The sequence below is a fragment of the Cololabis saira genome, chromosome 24 (genome assembly GCF_033807715.1).
Source record: "Cololabis saira isolate AMF1-May2022 chromosome 24, fColSai1.1, whole genome shotgun sequence".
Classification (NCBI taxonomy): domain Eukaryota; kingdom Metazoa; phylum Chordata; class Actinopteri; order Beloniformes; family Belonidae; genus Cololabis; species Cololabis saira.
The window spans coordinates 16,661,702-16,688,233 of NC_084610.1; the positions used below are offsets into that span (position 1 = coordinate 16,661,702).

The 26,532-nt window shown below is 40.1% G+C and overlaps 2 protein-coding genes across 2 annotated transcripts; both read right to left on the bottom strand.

The window, feature by feature from the left end:
- Nucleotides 1-857: 857 nt before the first annotated feature.
- On the bottom strand, nucleotides 858-8,861 carry LOC133424997 (hemopexin-like). Its single transcript, XM_061715625.1, has 10 exons — nucleotides 8,726-8,861; nucleotides 8,175-8,194; nucleotides 7,974-8,051; nucleotides 7,726-7,868; nucleotides 6,243-6,396; nucleotides 5,335-5,547; nucleotides 5,145-5,237; nucleotides 2,636-2,766; nucleotides 2,403-2,550; nucleotides 858-1,267 (listed from the first exon to the last, which is right to left on the bottom strand). The coding sequence occupies exons 1-10, from the start codon at nucleotides 8,788-8,790 to the stop codon at nucleotides 1,041-1,043; spliced, it is 1,272 nt and encodes a 423-aa protein (XP_061571609.1). The 5' UTR covers nucleotides 8,791-8,861; the 3' UTR covers nucleotides 858-1,040.
- A 2,235-nt stretch (nucleotides 8,862-11,096) lies between these two features.
- LOC133424831 (uncharacterized) lies at nucleotides 11,097-15,448 on the bottom strand. Its single transcript, XM_061715363.1, has 2 exons — nucleotides 15,417-15,448; nucleotides 11,097-13,730 (listed from the first exon to the last, which is right to left on the bottom strand). Exon 2 carries the CDS (start codon nucleotides 13,665-13,667, stop codon nucleotides 11,097-11,099), a length of 2,571 nt encoding a protein of 856 aa, XP_061571347.1. The 5' UTR covers nucleotides 13,668-13,730; nucleotides 15,417-15,448.
- Nucleotides 15,449-26,532: the final 11,084 nt, after the last annotated feature.

Here is a 26,532-nt window from a genome sequence, read left to right on the forward strand (position 1 = left end):
GAATCCAGAATGTATGACATTTTTGTTTTTTTAATTGCATTACAGAAAATAAAGAACTTTATCACAATATTCTAATTTTCTGAGACAGTCCTGTATGTTCCCTTAACTGCCTTCAGACATCCAGGATTGTCTAAAGAGGCAGAATAAGATATGATTCTCCTTACTACTTTTGTTGTTATTATTATTATTATTATTATTATTATTATTAATAATAAAGCATTCATTTATTCATTCAAATAAATGAATGTTATTATATGAAGGTTATTACTCACTACTTGTGTTTGATTGCACAAGTAGTGACAACACCAACAAAAACATATTCATAGACTGATATATAATAAAAACATAAAATCATTGGTAATTCTTCAGTTAAAGGTAAATATACAATTTTTTTTAATTATTAGAGACTTTTTCTGCACATTTTACTAACATACAGATACCACATGTTAGCATTCTAGCTTTACTTGATGCTCATGATGCTCTTACAATTTAAAGAAAATGAATGCTTTAATAATAATAATAATAATAAAATCAAAAGCATTTATTTATTCATTCATCTTGTAAACAACAAGATGAAATGCTTTGATTTGAAATCATATGATTATTTCTGACTCGAACATTTCATGTGACCTCTGAACTGTCATGTGAACTTATTTAGGAATAAGAGCTGGGATAACAACATCCTTCCTAAAATCATGTTGAACATATCCAGGTCATCTCGATGAGCGCTGCCTCTTTGGGGGAATGTTTTTTTAATGTACAGTGGGTCCTCTAGTGGCTGAACTCTGTCATAGCTTTAGAACCACGATTGATTGGTAATTGATGTGTTATTAATGATGACTATCTGAAGGACACACGTCTTTTCTCTCTTTTATTCAGCAAACAACAGTTGATTCTATGAAAGACAGCCCTTTTCCCCCCCAAATCTTAATAGTCGATTACAGAAATGCAGATGTCCTTTCCACCGGTACTCATGTGTCATAATTCATGCTTTACACTGACGGCGTTATTGAGGATTGGGAAGAATCCTTCTCTGACTCCTAATCTTCACACGCCATCACTGCCGAGGTGATGGGCTTAGGCTCGGGGGCGATCCTGCCCATTGCCAGGATCATCAGGCTTGCATAGTCGTAATACTGGGACCCCTGGAATAGTCTAATCCCGTCTGGACCGCAGAAACCAGCGTCAATGTTGGAGAAAGGCAAGGGCATCTCTTGGGTGACCACCCTCGGTGTGGCCGTGAGGTCGATGTTACGCATCATGCGTCCTGTATCGAGAAATACGTGAAGATGTCTATGAATCTTTCATATTCTTTGTTTTTTTTACATTCAGAAAGAATCGAAACAGTTTTCTCTGCTCAGAAATAAGAAAGGAGCACTAAGAAAGTAGGCCTGCGTTGAAAAAAATTGATTTTCCGATTGTAAATCGATTCTCATATTAATTCCTAAAAATCGATTCGTATGTCTAAAGATCGATTTATTTTTTTTTCATCATTACAACTTTTGGTATTTTTGTGTTTATGCCCAAAAAAGGAATGTTTTGTTGGACACAATGTTTTTGCCTTAAAATATGTTTAAAGGTATGAAAACATTAAAATTTTTAGTTATAATTGCATGAATTGTCTATATTTCCTTACTTTATAAACTGTCTTGGAGTTACATTTGCATAAAATGCTAAAAAACAATTTCTCAAAAATTAAAAACCGGAAATGGAAAAAATAAAAACGGAATCTGGGAAAGAATAAAACAGATTTCATACGTTTGCTGCCCTGGATCTTTTTGGTAATTCTGACGCACACAATGTTTCTGAAAGCAGTTCTATCAGCATTCTGGGAGCTGATTGGTCCTTACAGCATCATTAACTGCCAATACTTGCTGTTGAATCTAAATATAATACTAGTATTAACATGTTGCATAACTACACAGTCATATAATTATAGTGCTAGTGGCTCTCTTTAATACAAGCTATTTAAAATGATTGTACTGTACTTTTATTAATTTGTTTTATTCTATTCTATTTTTGCACTGTATCTGTCTTTGTTGTGATATGTCATGCATGCTGTATTTGTGTTTATGTCTATTGTGCATTTTATATTTTATTTTTATAAAAAGTCTATTAACATCTGGCGAAGGGACTGCCGATGAAAATTAGCCTTTCGGCTAACTCGGGTACATTTACTTTCTGCAAGGAAACGTTGATCAATGTACACTGTCCCTTTTTAAAAATAAAGAATTATGAATAATTCATGCAACAGCTCAAAAAACAGTTTTAATAACACTAACCCAAATCAATATCGGAATCCAATCGAATCAAATCTTGATAATCGATTCTGAATCTTAAGAATCGGAATCGAATCGATTCTTGACATTTGAATGGATCCCCAGCCCGGTCAGAAAGCCTACCTTGGATGACATGAAGCCGGTGTTCGTTTGGACACACGAAAGCAGCGTCTACCGCTCCCTCGAAGCCCAGCTCCTCCTTGACTGTTTTAGGGTAGCCTTCAATCAGGGTGAAGTGGGCGTCGGCTTTATAGATGTACACCTGCTCACCCTGCAAACATTTCAGAGGGAAGGGGATTGAATTTTCATGGGATTAAAAAATACCAGACGTTAGAAATGTTCATAATCATGTTTACTTTGATCATGTAGATTTTGTTGGTGTAGGAGAAAACGGCGTCAACGCCGTTGGTCACTTCTTTCCAGGTCCTGGTTATTGGGAAGGGATGAAGGCCGTCGCGCTGGGTGTCCATGCGCATGTAGATGGGACCTGAGCAGATTGAACCCCAAACTTAGTGACAGTTGGGTCTGTGATGGGATCATCTGTGTTGACATTTTTTTACTATTAAAATTATACCTAGAGTAGAGATGGGAATTGATACAATTTTTACGATTCCAATTCCATTTTTGATTCTGCTTACCAATTCGGTTCTTTAACAATTCCCTTATCGCTTCCCATTTGGAAAAAAAGGACAACAATGAGGCAAATGGCGCTAATATGATAGGGAGTGTTCACTAGTTAATTAGTTACCTGCAGTATTATTAGCCAAGGACATGCTTGGCTAATAACACGCTTGGGCGCCATGTCTATTATCGATTCCTGGCTTACGGACGTTAAGCAACATGCGTCATTTGAAAAATATGCAAACAATCCAAGGAATTGAAACAATGGGAACTGGTTCTTGTTCTCGATTCCCATCCCTACACCTGTGAGCAGGGCCGCCGCAAGGGGTGTGCGAACCGTGCGACCGCACCTCGCGCTATGGGCCGTTTTTTCTTTTCTTTTTTTCAATTTTTTTTTCCTTTTTTCCCTTATAAATATCAACAGTCACGTTCCATTACAGACCTAAATGTGTACTAGTCTGTGCGTATCAATAAATATATGTGCAATGATGCGCGGGTCTGTTGTTCAATACAACTGCATCAGACCAAGCGCAGACAGAAGCTGCTCTGATCCAGACGGTGGAGTTGGAACAAACTGTCACACAATGTCGAGAGAACGAGACAGATTCAGGAAATTTCCATCAGGGGATGAAAAAAGAAAACAACTAAAGAAAATGGAAGAGTTTAATGTCTCTCTGAAAGGCTCGTTTGATAAATTTGTTACAAAAATCACCGATCCGACCGGGTCTCAAGCAGCCGTGGGGCCCCGCGTTGAGGCAAGCCCAGATGATGATGAGGCAGGGGAAGGTATCCAGTATTTTGCTAATTGGAGAGTTAAAATTGCGCACATAGACACCCGATCCGACCCGAAAAACCCAAAAATTTCGAGGGCACCCCCCGGCCATTTCGCACAGGGCCTCGCAAATCTCCCAGACGGCTCTGCCTGTGAGGTACTGAGCTATGAGATAGACCCTCCAGAAAAACGCGGGCAAAAATCCTTGATTCCGCGGGCTAAAATCCTTGATTCCGCGGGCTAAAATCCTTGATTTTGCGGGCTAAAATCATTGCTTATGCGATTAAATGTGGGGGTTTTTTATGTGCTTTTATGCGGTGAAATTGCGGAATATGCTGGAAGTTGCGGAATATGCGGGAACTCGTGGAATATGCGGAAAGTTGCAAAATATGCGATATATGCAGGAAGTTGTGGATTCGGCGCTGCCACTCCGCCTCCGCAGGCGCAGTGGTGCGCGGTCAGCGCGGAGACCTGAGTCCACCGGCAGCCCGTCCCACCGCGCAAGCGGGGGGACGGGCTGCCGTTGGACTCTCTTTTTCCTCTCTCTTTTTCCTCTCACCCCCGCGGGTGAGAGCTGCTGTTTGGGGGGTGGCGGTTTCTGTGAGGGGTGTGGAGGTCCCCGGGCGGGTCCCGCACGTCGCGACCGGGCGTCCCGACATGTCACTCACAACACTCCCCCCTTTTTCCAAACTTTATGCGAAAATGTGCGCCGATGATGCGGTGAAATCAAGCGAGCCCCGCATAATTCGCATATTCAGCGCGGACATATGCAATATTAACCCCAGTAAAAGTGATTTTTCTGCACCAGACATTGAAATCCACGGAAGGTCTGTAAATCCACGGACAGCCGTGAAATCCGCGAAAAATTCCGCGATCACGGAATCGCGGATTCCTGGAGGGTCTAATGAGAGCTGTGACGTGTACTGATGTACTACAGACTACGGGTCAGCCTAGCAGTGCAACGGGATGCAATCAGCTACCTTTACTGGTCTTGTTAGTGGGCTTGGAAAGGTCCTAAAACGATCAGAGAAGACGAAGGTTGCACAGCTGGAACAACCTTCTTCTCCAGAGGTTTGCAGCCAGCCCCTAGTGGTCAGCCGAAGAACTGTGGTCGTCTTAACCTTTGGATCGAGTCATACTGATGTAAGTCCATGGTTCTGGAGGAGGGCCAGTTGCCTGGGCCAACAGCGTTTAACCAATACCAGCTCTTATGCACCATAATGCCAGACTGTAAATGAAGGACTCACCTGCAGCGGCTGTTACTCATTAGCCCTGTCCCGTCCTGATGTGACGCTAATGCTAAGTCAAAACACATGATCTCCTTGATCTCCTACGTTCTAATAATCAATTTACGGGACACATTTGAAGACATAATAAATGATGTACATAGGTTTTAGTCAAAAATCCTCATAGAAATGGTGCAACAGCTCTGTTTGGTCACTTTTCGGTCTCGGGTGTTTGCTTTACCGTACCTGCAAAGAAATAGACTCTGCCTGTATCGTCACTGGTGCTGGCATCCAGTTTGACTTCACTGCACTGGACAGGTTTACCGTCACCTCCATGACCTGCAGTCAGATAAATGCCATTTAATACGGATCGAACCGAAAATAAACAGACAATTCAGTCCAATTTTACAAACTTAGCACTGCAGGAAGGACTCACCAAAGTTAGGGCAGCGCATAAAGTAACTGCGGGCGTCTTTGGGGTAGGTCCCCGACACCTCTCCTGTTATGGGGTTGAAGCGGGTGAAGTTGTGTCCGTGGAAACAGTAGTAGTGCTCCAGCCAGCGCAGCACAGAGGTGCAGCCAGGGAGGTGGGACCACGTCTTGGTCTTCACAGCCTTGGTAGCGATGTCGTAGACGTGGACGTCTTGTCCTGAAGACGGCAGAGATACAACCACAGGTTCTCGTCAGCACTGCATCATGGGGATTCGTTTTCTTGTAGTCAATTGGACAAGAAACTCTTTGTTTTCTCTTTCCATCTTTGTCTTAACTAGGTCATGGCACACCCATATAATAGTATTTATATTTCTTAAGTGAAAAGAAACCCTTTGATGTGAATGAATAGCTATATGGCTTTGTAGATATTGAATGACTGAAAAAAATACAGTTATGAAATGTTTGCATTGCACTTATGGCCTTATAGGAAATGAGTTGCAAGGGGTAAGTGAACTTCTTTTATGATTATTTTTGACAATTGAGTCATGTAAAATGTGAGGCGTGCAATTGCTGTTTTTAAAAGTATTTTCTTCTCTGCCCAGCAGGAGGGTCCCCCCTTATGATCCAGGTCCTGGTCCAGGTTTCTTCCCTCCTAAAGGGGAGTTTTTCTTGCCACTCTTTGGCTTAAGTTTTTCTCCCACTAGGGGAGTTTTTACCTGCCAGTGTTTATGTAATAATTGCTCGGGGGTTTATGTTCTGGATCTCTGGAAAGATCCTAGAGACAACTTCTGTTGGAATAGACGCTATATAAATAAAATTGAATTGAATTGAAAAAAAGAAACTCCACATATGAGGAGCAGCTTCGCTGTGATTTCCATCGGATGAATGTTTCAGCAGTACATGTTAGCATACCTTTGAAGAACAGAACCGAGTCAGTGACGCACTCCCCTTTGGGACACTCCACAGCTGCATCCAGGTGAGTGGGGACGCCGGGAAAATCCTCCTGGATCTCTTTTGGATACCCTTCCTCCAGAGTGTGGTTGTAGTAACTGAACACCTTGTCATCCTGGGAATGGAAGGAATGCGCAAGAGGTCACAGATGCAACTTCGCAGCGGGTTACCCCCACTGAGTGGCAGAAAGACTGAGTGGCAGAAAGACTGAGTGGCAGAAAGACTGAGTGGCAGCGTAAACTTTCAGTTTGAGCAACTGGAAAACATCTAAAATGGGAAAGAGCTGTTGTGCGATCGACTGTACTCATAGATTTAGCAAGAAATCAGAGTTATCGTTTTACAGACTGCCGAAAAATAAGCTTAAGAGAGACAAATGGATCTCTGCAATTTGCAGAAACAACTGGATTCCAGGCACCAAAACGTGGATTTGCAGTTCCCATTTTGTATCAGGTAATGTTGGATTTTTGGGTAGCTAACGTTAAACGGTCAAATCATAAAGTTCGGTGTCCTCATCACTTTAATTTCTACAACAAATCCTGCCTTGAAGGAGGACCAAGCGTCAAGACTTTTGTATGCCTTCAAGCTTTGCCTCGTGTATTTCCCCGGCTTAGAAACTAAGTAGCGTATTTTCTGGACTATAAGTCGCACCTGTATATAAGCCGCATCCGCTCTATTTAAAAAAAAGATATGCAAGCCGCAGATATTTATGTTGTTAAATTAGATATTTACTTCATGTACAGAACGATTTTGAACTGTAAACGATGTACATGTTTGTACCTAAATAGATCCTTTCCTAACCGTGTCTTTTAACACGGTTGCAACTTTGCTGATTAAAACGGGACAGAACCAAGAGAAAATAACCGGTATTTATTTATCCATTTATCTGTTTGAAATCTGCTTCTACCTACTTCTATCTGCTAAAGAAGAAGTAGCGTATTCTTCTTTGCATTTATTTTGTCTTAGTTTTGATTTTAATTCCAGTTAGAGCGCCCCGAGCGGTGGAAGAAAAATCCACAGAATAGCCGCACCTTTGTATAAGCCGCATGGTTGAAAACCTATGAAAAAAGTAGCGGCATATAGTCCAGAAAATACGGTACATATAAATGGTCAGGAAACTGGATTCGTGGTCAAATATTAATGTCCATGGACCACTGGTTCTTGGGGTAACTGTACGGGTCACTGTCAAGTCCAACTGCCTTTAATTTAAGCCCATAATCAGCTGTTATCCCGTCTTTTCCACAGTTTCCCCTACTAGTTGCATCCATTTTTGCCAGTTGGATGTTTAGCCACTCAGTTAAGGGGTCCAGTGGGGGAAGTGACATCAATGCATATCCTCTATTGTTTCAGAAAACAGTTGAGAACAGGCAAGATTACGAGCAGAAACTGTATTACCACAGATGTCCCCTGCTCTGGACTCGTAGACGAAGCACCGTTTGAATCGTACCAGGAAGAAGTGGACGTGGTCGTGGTCCTCCGGGTTCTCCGTGTTGTGCATGCGGAAAGCAGCGTCCACATGACCGGTCAGCTCCTTGAAGTGGGCGGTGGAGGGCTGGGCTGGACCCCCAAAGCCCTTCCACAGATGGCTCCCTGAGCAGCAGCACCAGATACAGGAAAATGTTAGCGGGATAAAACTGCCCAAAAAGGACTCAAATGTAGTTAGGTAGGTAGAAATGACAAATAAATGTTCCAAACCTTTGAAAAAGTAAGTGTCGCCCTTCTCATCAGGAGCGATGGCATCGAACTCAATACCTGCACACCGATCTGGAACGCCTTTTATTACCAGGATGAAAATAAAATATTATAATTTATTACCACTAATGTAGATGAAACTTCAGCACTGTTCAGATCCACTTTTTAAACATATTTCCACGTGAATGTGCACATGAAACCCACCGCCAGCTGCTGCATCTTGCCTGCGGATGGAAAAAAACAGTTAAAGTTATTTTGAAATTGTGTTGCACACTTCATTCTGTTCAGTTTCAATTGAGCACTGAGTCATTAGTCAAACAAGCACAAGGGTAATATGATGAGGACGCATTCTTTGATCTGCTTTATTGATCCAAACTGTGAACTCTGTCAACCAGTAAACAAAGTTTGAATGGAACTTGCACTTTTTAGTTTCACAAGTTAAATCAATAAGGGAAAATGTCTCCAAAAAAGGTGAAAGTCCAAAACTGTTGCAGCGGTGAGAGAATGTGAACCAACTTTAAATTATCTGTCAATCACTAAAACTAACCTAAATATAACCAAAATAAAAACAAAGAGTATTTTTTGATCGCTTATATCCAAACTGATAAATCTCTTATAGTTCAACTGGTGGAAACACACTTAAAGGCTTCATGGTGTTACCTGCAAGGGCTTCTGGGATTTGTACAGCATGACTAAACCTCCTCACAGTTATGAACTATTCTGAATTAAAATCTAGTCACATAATCAATACTCACACTGGTGCTGCCCTGGCCAGCGCGAGAGCTAAGCACAGGACCAGGGTTTTGGGGAGCAGCTCCATGTTTGTCTCAGAGTCCTCAGATGTGGAGCCTCACGCCGGAGAAGAGCCGTGAAGTGTAGCAATACCGGAGCTTGAAGCTGCGCTTTTATTCTGAAAAGCGTGGGTGTGTGTTTGTGTGTGTGTGTGTGGGAAGGGTTTGTATTGACAAAGAATTGGATGTTTTGCGTTTGCAAAACTGGGCTTGTACACAAATATTTGCGATGTATTGCAAGTTATTTCGCCGCAGGTGTGTGGAGCAATCAGGTTCAGCCTGTTTCTGGTAAGTGGCCGAAAAGTGAAACTCTATGTCCCCTTTGATTCAGCTTCCAAAGATAATAACTGGTCTTTTAGGTTAATATTTTTCCAACCACATGTTTGATGACTTCATGTTGGTCCAATCAAGATGTGTCATGTATGACTTTACTTATTGTTGGAGACATTTGCTAGAGAAAAGCTGATGAACAGCCTTTGAGCGTGCATGGTTACAGGCAGTTACAAATAAACATAGCTCCAGACACAATTAATATGGGGGAAAAAATCATTTAAAATGAACTTTTAATGCTTTTTCATGCAAAGAAACACATCATTTAATTCCAACTTATGTTGCCAGGTTAAGCAGTCTCAAATAACTAGAATTATAACTAAATATTTTCCACTGTGAACATAACGTACACACACACAAACAAAATCAAAACTCAAACTCTCGACATCAGGGTTCTGTGTGTTGCACTAAATCATGAATTCATTTAAGAAGAGAAACTAATGAAAAATGCATTAATACCTCTATTCTACAAAAAAAGTGGAGACAGTAAAATTCAAATAAAAGCAGACTGCAATGACTTGAAGATGTCGTAAGCCCATATTTTATTCACAATAGAACATAAACAGTATCAATGCTACAAATGAGCTTTTTTACCATTTAATGAAAAATGTTAAGTAATTTTTACTTTATGAGCTAAATATGTCTCAAAAAAGTAAGAACGTGGGCAACAAATTGATTTTAAAGTTAAGTAGCACTGAAAAGAAACTCTCGGAGGAACAACTAGTTACTGTAGGTCAATTAGAAGCAGACTTTGAATATCTCTTCATCTACAGTACAAAATACCATCACCATCATGTTTGGCTTAAGGTTTTTCTCCCACTAGGGGAGTTTTTACCTGCCATTGTTTATGTAATAATTACTCGAGGGTCATGTTCTGGGTCTCTGGAAAGATCCTAGAGACAACTTCTGTTGTAATAGACGCTATATAAATAAAATTAAATTGAATTGAATAACAATGTTCAAAGAATCTGAAGAAATCTCTGTGTGCCTGGGACAAAGCTGAACAGATTTCTTTCCACGTCAGGTTTTGTAGTTTTTGATTCATGTTTTGGGTTTTTGTCCTCCTGCTAAGCAGCGCTTTTTGTTTAGTTAAAGAAATCACTGTTTTTAGGAACTCCTGCCTACTCAAACCACCATATTCCTAACACATGATTCTGTAATAGAAATCACTGTAGGGGCTACCCCGTGTTAAACAGGCAGCTAACATAGGCAGATTAAAGCTTCATCACACAACAAGTAGCCACATATATGAACAGGATCCTGAAATGCAACCATTTTCTTTGGACCTAAATTCCCTTTGTGTCTAGCATTAGCGTCTATGGGCAGTTTCCTCATCTGGAAACGAAACTTCAATGCAAAAAGCTACCATCCAGGTGAAGGCCTTGCTTCTTTAAGCAAAACTGAAAGAAGCATCATCTGCATACTACATCAGTCAGAAAAGCAAGGCTTGATAAAAGAAGAGCTGGGGAGCTAACACTGCCTACCTAAACTCTGGATGTTTCACCAACTGAAAACATTTAACACATCATAAAACAATTGGTTTCAAACATGTGAGACAAGAATTGAGCAACATTAAATGCATTTGGACTGTTGTTAAAGGCTACACAGACGTGAAATCATCCTGGGTAAACTATTTTAAAACCCGGTTGCCATCAAATTCAAAATGACTTACTTTTACTTTCGCTTTTTTCTTATGATGGTCCATTGCTTCAGTTTAAATAATCCATATGGTTTCTATGTTCAACTTTGAATAAAACATTGGTGATATTTGCAAATCATTGCATTTTGTTTTTTCTTTAAATCAACTTTTACAATATCCCAGTTTTTGGGAGTCAGGGTTGTACTTCTTTTTACTTTCACTCTTCATTAGATGTAATTTTCTAATCACTATGAGAAAGTCATGAAGCTCTATAAAATGTACAACATTAGAGGACTCATCAGTACAGCAGCATGTTTAAACTGTGTCCATACTTGTTTGCATTTCCACTATGTTCTGTAGTGTAGTTCACTTGTAGCGATATATTTTAATGCAGTGGTTCATGCTGTCTGATACAACCACATGGCCGTCAGGGAGGAGCGCCAGACCCCGTGGGCTGCTCAGATTGCTGCTCACCAGAGGCCAGCCAACACCCTTGGATGGATAGATAAGAACACAGTGGCGCTGCTTTCCCCAATCTGCCACCAAGACATCCCCATCGCTGTCGATACAAAGGCCCCAGGGGCAGGTCAGGACCGGCCCCATGCCGGAGCACACTCCCAAAATCCGGATAGTGTTCCAGCTGGGCTCTAGGACGCGGATGCATGCTACACGGCCAGATTCGTTACCTCGTTCTGATACAGCCATGAGCCCGGAAGTGGGACAGGCCGCCACCAGGTAGGGTCTGTGGAACCCGGTAACTACTGTGCGCTCTAACCTAACCCCACTTTTGGGGTCCAGTTTGAGGGCAGTTAAGGTGCCACGCTTGATGTCAGCAACTAAGAAATCATCCTTGCATGTAACAGTGACCCCTCTGGGTGCATCCAGCTCATCATTGGTGGAACCGATAATTGTCCCTCCAAATGTTTGCAAGAGGCGTCCATGGCGGTTGAACACCAACATAGCTCGCTCTGCAGCACATGTCAAGGCGATGAGGCCCTTTGAGTTCACAGCCACGTCAAAGTAGTTGCAGATTTTGGAAGATCTTTCTGATCCGGAGGGAGAAACCTGCTGTACAATGTTTCTTTGGAGATCTGTCACCTGGATTCGGGCATTACCGCAATCCACCACAAATAGCTGCCCTCTGAGAGTTGCATGCACTCCACTTGGCAGGTTGAAGTCGGCGCGGCCTGATCCTTGTTTTCCGAACTGTTTGACCAGAGAAGCTGAATTAAGTGCAGCCAAAGCTCCTTCTTTTTCAAGGTCCCTCAAAGCTGGTCCAATCTTCACATTGGTGTCCTTGGTGTATCCCTCTGGTTCCTTGTCTTGATGTAATGTGTCACCTTCAATAGCCGACATGGATAGAGATCTACTCACACGGGTTACGCCTTCACCCTGTGTTATGCGAGTTTGAGATCTTGACTGTCTTTCATTAGATTCCATGTTGTTTCCATGGCGTTGTTCAAACGCTGAAGGTTCAGCAAGGCGCATTCGGTTGATCTTTCTGATTTCTCTGCGCTCAGTTTTAGCAATATTAAGCAAAGGGTGTGGTTTCCCAGAGAGATCAGCAGTAGACACTGAACGGCAGAACTCCTGCTTGAGAGACCCATTCAGAGAAGCATTAACAGTGAAGGTGTAAGAGGAATCCTCACTTCCCACTGGCGACGGAGGGCTTCCACTGTCCTTTGATGATTGATTTGAGTTCTTCTTCGAGGGACATTGTACAAGAGTAAGGTGTCTTGTGGACAGATTTTCAAGACTGTGCCTAGACAGGGAACCTTTGTGTCTGGTTTGTGGAGATGTTGTTGCATCCTTGTTTTTTCCATCAGTTTCCTCAAGAGGACAAGAAGGTTCTTCACATGAGACCAAGACAATGGCCTTGTGCCTCCTTTTACCTTTCCCTGTGTGGTGCTTGTTTGGTCCACTGTGTCTGCCATCAGAGTCATCCCCGTCTGATTCTCCTTGACTGGAGGCTGGTGGAAGAGCAAGGAAAATGTCTTGTCCCTGCGTGTCTGAACATACAGATTCCATCTCTTCATCTTGGGAAGACTCAGACAGACCACGATGTCTTGGTTGGGGAGACTTTGGAGGCTTGACCTCTTCCTCATTCTCTGTAGAGCTTGACAGATGAAGTTTCCGGACAATGCGGCCATTACCATTGCTGCTCTTGTTTTTGTCCTCTGGGCTACTTCTTTGCCCACTTCGGTTTGGCTGTGCCTCCTTTCGGATGTCAAGAGGGGTTCTTTTTGAAAATATTGTGTCACCCGAGTGCAAGGAACACCTCTGCCCCTGGACACCACAAACACCCATTGGGTAGGTCATGCCCTGCTCTTGAATGTCCACTTCCCCAAAACCTACAGGCTTGGACTGAGGGGTTGCTAAGAAAGTGACCCTTTTTAATGTTAAAGAGATTTCCCATGGTTGTGTGACCTCTGCCACACCTCTCTGGAGCTGATTTCTGTTGGATCCACTGGCAGACCTGCCCCATCTTTTAATCTGTTCCTCTAGTTGCTCAATTTTTCTAAGCTGCTGATCAACAAGTGACTGGACAACTCTCACAGCTGCAGCATTCTCCCTCTTCACCTGACTGATGCATCGCTGAGCTTCCCTGTGGTCCTGCTCAACCTTTTCAAGAAGTCGCCGCTCCTCCCGCTGAGCCTCAATGGAAGCATTGTCCAGTTCCCGGTTTACCTCCTCCACTTCGGACTGCTGTCGCTCCCGGAGGCTCCGGAGTTCCTGCCCCCCTCGCTCCAAGTTGGAAAGTGCCTGTGTCACCCATGCAGGCGGTGACGCGAGAGGCGTGGGTAAAAAGATGGACTCCCGTGGGGTAATGGATAGGGAGGATGAGGAGGTCATGTCCCTCCGCCTTGGGGTGCTAGGTGACAGCAAGGCTGAGAAGCCAGGCAGGGGTCTTCTTTCAGAGCGAGACCTCATTAACATTGTCAATGGCGGATTTGATTAAACCCTGTTCAATGGCGTTTCAGTTTTCACTCCTTTTTCAGCCTGCAAGGACAAAACGAAAGGAAGAAAAACAAATATGACATTACTGAAAAACTTCTAGGTGACACTGCCCTCCATTTATAAAGGTGAAGTCGATTTGAAGAAAGACTTGAGAGTACGTCTTGTTTTGGAACATCATTCCCCATCAACTCTGTCTACCTGCTTTGTTTTGTAAATTAACTCCTCAGTCCTGCAGGAAAACTACCTGATTTACTTGTTGAAAGAGGTGCATCACACATTCTGTACACATCTCTCTGGCTGTTTTAAAACTGGGGCGCAAGCTCTCTTTCTGTGCCACACAATATTCAGTTTCTCACGACACGATAAAATACTCTCAGATAACAACCTTACGTTCTTTTCCAGGTCAACGTTGGATCTCCTGTCAACTCTGCTGGCATCAACTGATCACTATAACAATACTTGTCTTAAAATGCATTTCAGGCTGCTTTTCTTTTCAAAGCAAACCGCATAAACATCTTCAATACCCAAGCAATTGCCTCTAGGAATTCAGTTATACTGCATGTTTTAATGTAGAAAATCCTTTAACGTACTCTCAAGGGTTTATTTATTTATTGCTCCAAAAGTTGATGAGAAAGAAATACTTACTTACTATTACTTGACTATTTTCCCTCATCATGAAACCTTAACAGCCTTGCAGCCCAGACTCCTATTGTCACTTTTGATAGAAGTGCACCTCACCGCCGAAGGCAGCAACACTGCGTTCTCTCTTCGAGCCGTGACCAAAGGCATGTGAGACCGTGGCAGAAAGAGGGGTCAATACTTTCAGCATCATGGATCATATTCTGAGGCTGCTATTGTGTAAAGGTGAGTGTATGTTAACAGTGTAGACCGAGGTGGCTTTTAACCGCCCGGAGCTAAACAACGAGGCTTTTGCAGGATGAAAGCGGAGGAGTATCAGTTTACCCCCGCATGTTCTCAATGAGGTCCCTCTGGAAACATGCAGCCTCTTACTGTCAGTGGATAAAATCCTTTTTCACTAAGTTTCCAAAAGATATTAAAGATGATATCCATTTGAAATTTTTCAAAGAAATAAAAATGTTAGAAAATATGAGCAGGAGATAAAGGAACATATCAATTTAGATTCAATAAACACTTCATGCTCACCTCAAAATGTGTACGTAAAAAGATAGTCGGCATGAGGAAAACTGTTGTTTATGTGTCAATAACAAATCCCTGTCACTCTTCTGAAGTTAGGCCACTGACTCCTCTCAATTTACCCCGCTTTAATGTTGCATGAGAGGCGCTCGTTGCTAGGTAACCGGGCGACCTTCTCGGAGGTGCTGACACTATAGCATAAATGATACCATTCATAATTGAGAAGATAATCCAGGATGTTCAGGAGCATTCCAGCATAACGCGACTGAACAATGGAGCCATTCAGTGCAAGTCACACAGAATAACCCCCGGCACAGGTGAAGACCCCTCGGAAATGTCAACTCAGATGCAATTTGATTGATGAATAGAAAAGACCAGGTAGAGACAGAAGAAATTAAATCTGTCCATTCAAATTGCTCCCTTTGAGACTTTATTTCCGTTGTTTTACATCACATGTGTGTAACAACAGTTTGCATTCAGATTTGAAGACACAAACTCAAAAAGGCAACATAAGATGATACAGGTGCGTATATGCAAGATAGAGCATTAATAGCCGAGTTAAATAGGTCCTACCTGAGTTTAAGTTGCTTCGTCCTCTGCTGCTCCCTCTGCTGTGTCCTGCAGCCACCAGCTCTTCCTCCCTCCTCCTCTCACTCCCCACTCTTTTCCCTCTTCCCTCCCTCTGTCTTACCCCCTTTTCTTTTTGAGCGTCATTTCTTTCTTATTCAAATGCTTACAGTATATTGGCTGTTCGTACAGGAAGTTTCTACACAATTAGATGACTTCAACAAACTCAAAAGTATCATAAAATGTTCACATGTAGAATAAATTTGTCTTGATGTTGAGTGCAGATGTTGTGATTCTGTGCATTTTGTTATAACATTAAATATATGACGACAAACCAAGAGGCCTTTACACCTCATTTTTATTTTATTATGATTAAAAAAAGTTCTCAACAGACGCACAACACTGAAGAACTTCTGTATGTCGGCCAGAGGTGGGTAGAGTAGCCAAAAATTGTACTCAAGTAAAAGTACTGTTACTTCAGAATATTATGACTCAAGTAGAAGTAAAAAGTAGTCATCCAAATAATTACTTGAGTAAAAGTAAAAAAGTACTTGGTGAAAAAACTACTCAAGTACTGAATAACTGTTGAGTAACGTCTGATTTATTTTTTTAACACAACCATTCAAACAGACAAAAGTACAAAATAATCCTCTTCAGGCAAATTAAATCAATAAAATATTAAGATAAATTAAAATTAATAAGAAATTAAAAATAGCTTAAATTAAAGTAATCTTAAAATACATTCAAGTACTTTAATAAATAATAAAATAATAACAGAATAAAAAAAAAAATTAAGCACAAGTAGCACAAAATTTCAAGCCTTTGTACTTTTCTTTTTTAACCAGAACTAGAACAAGCCCATGAACTCATAGAAACTCTGTGTGTGTTTGAGTCTGTGTAAATGTGACAAAACATGCAAAAACAAACATTTTTCCCAAAGAATCACTCAGTGATGTCATGAGATTGACGCATACGCAGATAAAAGGGATAAAAGAAAAGTAACAGCTCAACGTAGCCTAATGTAGCGGAGTAAGAGGAACAGTTTCTTCTTCACAAATCTACTCAAGTAAAAGTAAAAAGTATAGTGATTCAAAACTACTCCTAAAAGTACAAAAAATCCCAAAACTTACTCAAGTAATTGTAACGGAGTAAATGTAACTCGTTACTACCCACCTCTGTATGTCGACCTATGGAGTGAAATTGTGGAACATGGAGCATGGAGTTAAAACAAAGTCAAAACATATCACAATTTAAAAAAAGATACAAAGAAACTTTTTATTCAAAATACAGATGCGAATAAACATATAGATATTTACATTTATTAATATATGTGGATATATAGATTTATATTATGGATATAGATATGTTATATGTAGGTATGTACCTGTATATGGATATATTGAGTTGTATTATACGTACAGTATTTGTGTATCTATATCTCTATTAATATATACTGATTTATAGTTATATGTAGATATGTCCATATATGGATTTATAGTAATTTTTATGTATATAATTGGGGGTAAATATATGAACCAACGTATATAGCATATCTACTCTTATATAGTTAATTAAGTATATTGTTATATAATTGCTGTCTATTGTTCTCTATTATATTGTAGTATTATAGTAAAGTAATGATAATGTAATACTATGCATTATAATGACTTCTATTATTACATACATACATAGTATCACAACTAAATGCTGGGTGTTTGTTTTGTTTTCTTTTTGTTTAATTTTATTTGTTTTATTTTTGCCTATATACATATAATTGAGTATTATATCACTATTACCATATCATATTATCACTATAATATAAGTGTTTACTTCAATCCTACTCCTATATATGTATATATATATATATATATATATATATATATATATATATATTTTTTTTTTTTTTTTTTTTTTTTTTTTCTTACTTTTTTGTATTCTTTTTTATAACATGCATGTTCGAAATAAAATCTTCAAATCAAAATCAAATCAATTATATTCCAAACGGCGACCCACAAGTCGTCCACAGACGTCTTCGTGGGGACAATCCTTCTCTTTTTCTGCCCTTTTCTGATTCTGACCTCAACAGGTAAAGGGTTAAAATCCCAAATATTGTTCCCCCTTGCCGTTTGTCTAGTTTATCAAGCTGCTTTCTCAAAATCGGCCACTAGATGTCAGCAAATGCAAAATATCAAACCAGGGACCTCTGACGCGGTTTGAAGGCAAAGGTGCTGAGTGACTTTTCCTTCAAAATATCTAAATCCTGCAATAAAACCCAATAAACCCATAAACACGAGGGGCTCAGCCTCAACAACTGTGAATGATTTAGATTCTAGTCGTGTGTGGATGTGCATTAATGTGCTTCTACGGAAAAAGGTAGATGGGAAATTGGCAGGTATATATGTAAATCAGCGAGAAATTAATTTTTAAATGAAAGCAGTGCTATTTAAAAGTGTTTCTGAGTTTCATTGCCGAACCCTGCAGATGGTGAACCTGTCTGCGGCTGCTGCTGTCTTATCTTAGATATAGTTTAGCAAGCGTCTGCTGCAGGTCTGCTCTGGTCGGACCAGATATCTAACAGGTTGTTCGGTGATAAAACCAAAGGAAAACTCCTTTTCCAAATCTGTGGAGGATGGTGGATTTGGAGAAAGCATAAATAAAAGCTTTTCCAAATGGAACTTTTTCATGGCAGGTAAGCTCAGCTTGGTTCATTTCCATATACTTCCATACTATAATAATAATAATAATAATAATAATCAATTTTATTTATATAGCGCTTTTAAAAGATCTCAAAGACGCTTAATGGATCCGTAAAACATTAAAACCTTGGCCAGCAACATTTTTTTGAAAATTACAGCTTTGGTTTTTGACATGAAAAAAAGAAACAATGTTCTTTCTCAGATCTTTTAGAAATGTCTTGCACTCTGCTTCATCATGTTCTCTCTGACTAAATCAAATTGTACACATTTAGAAAGGCTCTTCATGTGTTTTTCACCAACCATAAGAACTTTCCATCAAACTTCTTTCACTCTTTGATTCTGTCAGTCTTTCTTTTCTTATCGATACATGTTATTCCTCTTCTTCTGCTTGCATTTTTGTTTTCTTTCAGATGCTAACGACAATACAAAGTGATCAGGGGGAAGATCAGAAGACTGAATGAAAAGACAGGGAGATTTTAATTCAAAATTTGAAAAATGCAACTCTCTATGAATGATCGATTTTTTTTTAACAATTTGATAAAGCAAAAAAGAGACGTTTTAGATGGCTTAAATGTATTTGAAAGGTTAATATTCACTGCTCAGGTCAGTTGGAGTGTTTTGCCTATGCCTGCCAGGCCTTTGCAGAGCAGCCAGCATCTTCTCACCCAGCATCTTCACACTCTCGGGGAGCCTTGCCCCCCGGACACGGCTGGCTCCCGAGCCATCGCTGCTGCTGAATGTCACATGTGGGGTCCTACAGGCTTCCTTACTAGTGTTGTGACTGATTATTTCCATCTTCTGCTCTGTCAGGAGAGATGGAAAATTATAGCGGCCTAAGGTGGCGCTCCGTTATTGATATCACTGTTAAAACTCTCCGATCCAGCTGCTCGCCTCGCCTTCAACATGACTGCAATTAAATCTGCACGCTTGCTTCCAGCCCATCTGGGTGGCAGAGAGTAATGGGCCCAATAGTTACTGTAACAAAACAATAACATGATCCAGCATGGCAACAAAACAACCGGGTATGTGTATTTATCTGTGCATTATGTGACAGAAAAGTTAATAGGCTTTTATTACTGCTCTCAAACAAATGGCAACAACACGGCAAATCAGGTACTAAGTGGACTTGTTGCAAACAAACAATTAAAGAGAAGGTCTGTAGGACTTCACAGATGGTATTAGAAAGGCGGTCAAGACAATCATAAAGCGCTCTTCTCTCCCACTTTGCATACAGACGGCAATATTAGGTGATGAATATGGTAATGGTCTTCATTCTTGAGGGACTATCTCCTTTCAGAGGGGAAGATCTGGTTCGGCTGTTAGATTCGATTAATTCTTCTTCATGCCACTCCTCATTTTTGTGCCCACCGCCCCCCTCCACTCTTACGCCAAACCCCCCCCCCCGTCCACGCACACACGCATCCTCGCTAACACTTTCAGGCCTATAATATTAGATGAACAATCGCAGAAACAAAACGAGCTGGAACAACCAAGATGGGAACAGATGGCACATAATTGCCTGGTGAAGGAAGCCAGGGAGTCAATTTTTACCCGTCCTGGGGGAGTTGCAGTTGCAAGGAGGAAAAAAAAAAAAAAAAAAAAAAGTGCAGGTGCATTTGTTTTGATCAGCTATGGCCTAGAGGAAGCCTCTGAAAAAAAATATCCATCCCACACACATTAAGGGAGAAGGGTTTAACAAAAGCACCGTGGGTGAGACGTGCGATGGTTTCATCGGCAACGATGGACAAGTGAGTGGAAAGCAACAGATGCATCACAAGTTCTTATCACACAATCGTGTTGCAGAAACTGTCAAACTTTCCGATGTCCTTTACATTTACAAATCTGAAAATCTGACGGATTAGTAGTGAAGTACCTGTTAAAATGATACTGATATTAAATTACATTAAAATGGGAAGACTTTGGGCACTTTTTGGACACCTTAGAGACATCTTACATCATTTTTTTATTTAAGAATATGCCCAAACTCTATATTTGATTTGAAGGAGAGAATAAAACACTAGGACACATTTGGAATTGCTGAAAGAAACCACTGATTATATTGTCTTGATAAAAGTTTAACAAATGCAAAAAAGAAAATCCTGAAAAGAATAAAAAACTGAAAATTAACTTCCACAAAGAAAAGACGCATTTAACACATATATTGTTTACTTATGGAGGTCTTAGTACATGTTTAAACTATCCACCTTGAGCCAAACAGTTCATTTATAATGATAATTTAAAAAAAGAAATATGAACATCTCAAAGAACATCAATTGTTTGCTTCTTTTTTTTCATTTAATAGAGCTGACGAGCAAAAAATTGACATATATATATACATATACATATATATATATATATATATATATATATATATATATATATATATATATATATATGGTCATATATACATCTTTAACATTTAGTTTTCTGTTTCATATGTTCAGTATTTTACCAAGTAAAAATCAGTTAATACTGTGATAGTGTTGCCTCACCGGCATCTTACAACCAGTCATGAAAGCTGCTGAACGACAGTCCAAATAGTTTTAATCTCTGACTGGATGTTTTATGTTGTTATATATTTTTAAAAAGTGAAAAAAGAAAAAATATCAGCATTTTCTATGAGGGATGGGTTAAACGTCCAGAAGTGTTCGACCCAGTGAATCTCTTGGCTCATCTCCTGCAGTTGCCCCAGGATTTTTTCAACTTTGTATTTTATTTTACATTATTACAAATTAAGTGTACACAAATGAAGACAAATGTGTCTTTGCCAAACCACAATTACTTCTGATAGCTGCACGGGGTTGACAGCCTTCGACAGTTCATCACAGTAGATCTACATTTGTGCTGCCCATAGATTCATTTTATTTTATAATCAATTATTTTTCTATGTTAACATAAAATCCCGTCATCAAATGTCGAGGTTATATGTACATGGTTAGGGTTAAGCAAACCCCTAACCATGTTAGATAACCTCATAATCTCACTCCTCATGAACTGTCACTGTCCATTAAGAGTGCACGTTATATGAAGCGTTCGGGTTCCAGGGACGTAACTTAGCAACATTTTCCTGCGACTGGGATGTCTGCAGACACCATAATAATAATGTTCCCCAAAAATACTTTGCTTTGAAGGTTGCTGTCGTTTGAATATACATCTCATAGCCGTCTGTTCAGATTGATTAGCTTTTGATCCATCGATTAAAGAGGCTAGGCCACAGTTAGCTGTTTAGCTAAGACCAAGTAGAGGAAAAAGTATCTTAGCTTCCTGGAAAGACTGGAAACAGCATTAATGTGTAATGTTTTAAGAAAGAACGCCCATTAGCCTATCAGAGCTTGCAGAATCATGATTTGACGTAGCATCTGTGGCTAAAGCAGTCAACACATGATAGCAGCTAGCCAAACTGTGTAGAGTGGATACTTGCATTTATGAAACAAATAATGTTTTATTTGTGAGAAAGCAATCAGTGGTGGTGAGTTTTTCAATTATTGCATAACAAGCTGTTGTTTAACTGACAACAGTCACAAAATGTGGCAAAACAGCAAATCACACATCTTTATCTCCAGATGCTAGGGTAGGCTCCTGTTTTAGTTTTGATCATCAGTTGATGGAAATAAAACACACTTATCTAACTCAGGAAGAATTTTTTTTTTTAATAATCCCTAGGAAAATAAAAAAGAAAAAGAAAAATTCAACTCAATTTGTTCAGAACCATATAGCTTTATTTGAAAACCAATTTGGCCTCTCTTCTTCTCTTTTTTTAATTTCCCATTAGGACATGTGTCAACTTTCTGATAAAAGTTTTTCAATTGGTTCGTATCAAGAGGTTGAGTCTTGACTACAAAGCTGTATAACGCTATTTGTCTGCACCCACTTCATCCTTGGACATGAATCAGTCACATATTGCACTGAGATGAATTCTTGTTCCTCCGTCCTCTAAGCACTGACCACATCTGTTCAATTACCAGCATGGAAAGTGCATTACCATTGGCTTTGTTGTTGGAGATGCTTGATTTTCTTACTAAAAAGCAGATGAATTTAAAATGCCGTGATCCCCTCTGTTGTGAATCTCTTCAGCGGACCGAGGCCCCCGGATCAGAATAAGCATTTTGATGAGCTACAGACGTCTCTTCTTTTTACAATCCCAAACTTGCGCTGGCTGCCCAATATCAAACTAATAAATTACAGCCCCCGTCTCCCACATAACTCACTGATAAATAAAAAAAGGGTTTGCCATAGTGTGCAGCTGTGACCCAGGGTTACCTAGCAACAGGTCATGCCCAGACATGATGCACAAGGTAGAGATACACCTCTAAGGAGCTGGGAGAGGAGGGAGGGATGAAGGTGGAGGAGTTGGGTAGTGGAGGATGGAGGGAGGGGATGGGTCTCATCCTCACTCTCTATGACCCTTGACAGATAGAAAACGCACTCAGAGGAAACGGCGTTTGATTGACAGGGATATTTGAGGAACCCAATACCCCTCAGTTTCTACACTACTGTCTTCAGACTGGAGTCTGAGCTGTCTTATTTCTGCAAGAAGGAGGCAGAAATGACAAACAATCGATGTAGTTTCATGTACATATTGACTGATAAGTTCTACACTCAGCTAAAGCATCAGAAAAGGCAAGAAAGTCAATTGTATTCTATTTTAAATGTGCAATAAAGCAGACAAATATATTTTTCTTCTGAATTCCCTCTGAAGATGCAACTTGTCCCTTCCTCTATCTGTTGTGTGCATGTATTAACACACAGAAGGAGCACATTTGCCACACCGAAGTACACAATCAGCCTCCCAACCTCGGCGCCGGGAGAATCCACTGATGAAAACCCTAACTGACAGGTCTAAAAAGATTGAGCAATAGCACTAGAGACGCACAACCACAGAGGTGTACAATGTCTTTGCCAGAACAGTTCGGCATGGAAATGAATGTTCAGCACACACCCCCCCCATCTCCTCCGCCCTTCCTCTGTTGCCTGTGCGACAAACCCTCAAGGGGGCTCTGCAGCTGTGTGGGGTTAGCACATGCTCGAGTTGGGGGCCACACACATGAGCTGACAAATACACTTTGGAGATGTGGAATATTCCTGCAGTTGATTTTGCTGTTTTCTTTCTGTCAAGAGTACATTATATGGGGAAAAACATCTTTATCTCTGCTTCAGAGCATAAATTTGGATGTCTTTAGTAACAACTGACTCCTAAACCTTCCTTCCAACTCTGCTAATATCAAATAACGCATTTGATGTTGTGTGTTATTGATATTTCTTTACCTCTCACAGTTAACATGTACATGTACGGAAGAGTATTGGGGCCATGCAGGAGAAAACATATTTGAGATGAGAAGATTTTTTTTATTGTGCACTTCGAGAAAAAAGTCGAAATGTCGAGAAAAAAGTCGAAATGTCGAGATTAATGTTGAAATACAATTTCGAGAAAAAAGTCGAAATGTCAATATTAATGTTGAAATACAATTTCAAGAATAAAGTCGTAATTGTGCCTTTTTTTCAACATTTCAACTTTATTCACGATATTTTGACTTTTTTCTCAACATTTCAACTTTTTTCTCGAAATTGTATTTCAACATTAATCTCGACATTTCAACTTTTTTCTTGACATTTCGACTTTTTTCTCGAAGTGCATAATGAAAAAAAAATCTTCCTCCTCTAAAATGTTATTTTTATTTTTCTCCTGCCTGGCCCTAATACTCTTCCGTAGTACATGTACTCATGACTGCATGTATACAAAACTTCCCCTCCCCCCAGTTTTGACACAGACACTTAAATATGCCCACAGGCCGACATGCATCTCAATCACACTCCACACATACGTCACACACCAAAATTAAACAACTGTAAAGGGAGTCCTCCTCCTCTTCTCTCTGTCCTCTTCTGTTCGTAAAAACCCAGTTGTCCCACGTCTCCTTTGAATCCAACATGTTACACACTCACTCACACACAACACACCACGTCACACCGTCACCAAACTGCACCCATCACTGTCTTTTCTTTCCTGGTCTTTCACGTCTCACCGTCGGTGATCTTAGTCCCCTTGGGCAGAACTCCTTTTTCCTTTTCTTCTCAGGATCAATAAAATATGGCTAGACTGTCAAGACGGCTGGTGAAGGAAACACACTCACACACACCCGTGCACACACAAAAAACCCTTTGTTGCAAGATTAAATGCATACTGTATATATGTGGCTTTTGGGTTTCGCCAAACGTGGTATTAACCATTAATATATATGCAAACAAGGGGCAAAGATATAAAAAAAAATAACACGTTATTCAGGAATCTGCAGCTCAGCTCAAGTTTTAGAGTAGAAATATCTATGACATATAAATACCTATGATCCACACTCAAATTCAACTTCAAATCTTCTCTGAAAAGTGAAGCTGAAACACTTTTGCTTTGCTATTTACAGCAAATTATTGTCATTTATATAGTTCACTTAACTTAAGACAGCAAAGTGCTATTACTCCTCCAAGATTATTTTGTTTAATGTTTTATTATCAACTAGGTAATCCTATTTAAGAATCAATTTTTCTAGGAATGTACCATCAGTAGTAACAGTGGGTACACCATTAAACATTTACACTGGAGTTTGCATGTTTGGCCTCAACCCACAATACAAAAAACATGTGCCTTCTGCATAATCTTTTTAAAATACCTATTCAAATAGTAACAAATAACATCTTAAAAGGCACTTAACCATTTACCTATATGTATGTATGTATGTGCATTATTTTAATCGAATATCTTTCAGCCATTGGTTTCTATCAACAAGCAGTTAGGTTTGCAAATTATCTCACAAGTTGAACCCAAGCTGTTATTATAGTATTGCAAGTGTGTGAAGGTGTTCCTCAAGGTTCTGTGCTGGGCCCACTATCATTCCCTGCTTATGTAAGATCTTGGAAAGAATGTTCCTTTCAGAGCTATAAGGACACCGTTGTTAAATTAAAAACCTACTCCTGCTGAGCCGTTCCACATTTGCAACTTGCTTTTTAATAATACAGAAACAACTTTGTTTTCTTCAACTTGTTCTAAATGCAGATAAAACAAAATTTATGCTTTTTGCAACATCAAAAACTGCTAGATCAGCACGGTCTGAAAATTAAGCTGGTATCTACTTTTAATAATCAAGATTTTTCACATTCAAAAAATGAAACTCTTATCAGTATCTTATGACTGATATAAGTGTTTTCTTTTAATGTAAAACAGAAACTAGTTGAAGTGAAGTTTTTTGCCTGTACTTTACTACGGAGATGTCCTGTGTATGACTGCTCCTGCTCATTATCTTCATATGTTGGATAGTGTGTACTGAGCACTGAGAGTCATTACCACCTCGGGTCCACTTACCCACTAAACGTCTGTGCACCCGAGACCTCACCCATTGGTTTGGGTTTATTTACATACCGGTCTGGGTACCAATCCTTATTATTTGTCTGGTGTTTCAACATGAAATCTTCAGACTGTGAGGAAACAGCGCCAGCCACTCAGAAACCACGACCCAATACTCACCTATTACCTCAGAAAAATGTAACTCAAAATCCTCTTCCATGCAACTCCAGTCAAATTCAAGCATAAACAGGAAGAAAGACCACAATGCATCTGGCTTAAACCTGATGACTGATAGACTTTGCACAACTGTCATTTTTACTGACATTCCAGAAATCTGTCTTTCTCCCCGGGTTCAAAAATGACAAAGAAATATTAGTAGCAGGAAATAGAAAGTAATGCTGAAAAGCGGACCAATCACATTTGTTGGATCCTAGTCAAAGTAGCACATGGCTACATTTCTGAAGAGGTGTGCATCAGGCCGTGGCGGTGGTTTGGATGCAAGCCTCCCAGGTTTGGCAGACATGCATCATTGGTTCCAAGTAGAAGCATAAACTGGCGTCAAGTTTTGATGGGAAACTTTTAACTATGGCATTGCTGCCATTTAGTGACCACGACTTTGCAGCGTCACAAAACCTGCCATGAACAAACACCTTCTAGATGTGCCCAATAACTGTCCCAATCTTATGGTGCTTTTACACTAGCACCTACTCGGCTCGACTCAACTCGGCCAAGTTTCTTTTCCATAACAATTCAGCTGAATCAGAAGCAGGAGGGTTGGAGTGAAGCTGCTGTGACGTATTTGATTGTGTGATCTAAACGAAGAAGACAACAACATAAAGATGTAGAACCTGGAGGAGATGATAAATGTGCTGCTGGGTCTGTGGCTTGTGTTTGATATCAAGTAAAAAAATTAGAGTGAGAGAAGCTTCAAGCGGCAACGCTTTTTAATTTTGTCTGTCTCGGCGCTGCTGAAAAGTCAGTTGGTAGCCATGACTATGAAGTGACAGAACTCCTGGTAGATCTGGTCGTTCCTTATCGACCGTCTACATCCCTTTTTAATTCTCTCCTCAGCCACCAGGTTTATGAACATCTG

Excerpts from the sequence above, each read along its gene's own strand:
- LOC133424997 (XM_061715625.1), bottom strand. The coding sequence starts at position 8,790 with ATGGAGCTGCTCCCCAAAACCCTGGTCCTGTGCTTAGCTCTCGCGCTG. Across the intron at positions 7,869-7,973 it reads CGACACTTACTTTTTCAAAG|GGAGCCATCTGTGGAAGGGC; the intron begins GTTTGGAACATT and ends GCTGCTGCTCAG. Across the intron at positions 6,397-7,725 it reads ACCACGTCCACTTCTTCCTG|GATGACAAGGTGTTCAGTTA; the intron begins GTACGATTCAAA and ends TTCCATTCCCAG.
- LOC133424831 (XM_061715363.1), bottom strand. The coding sequence starts at position 13,667 with ATGTTAATGAGGTCTCGCTCTGAAAGAAGACCCCTGCCTGGCTTCTCA.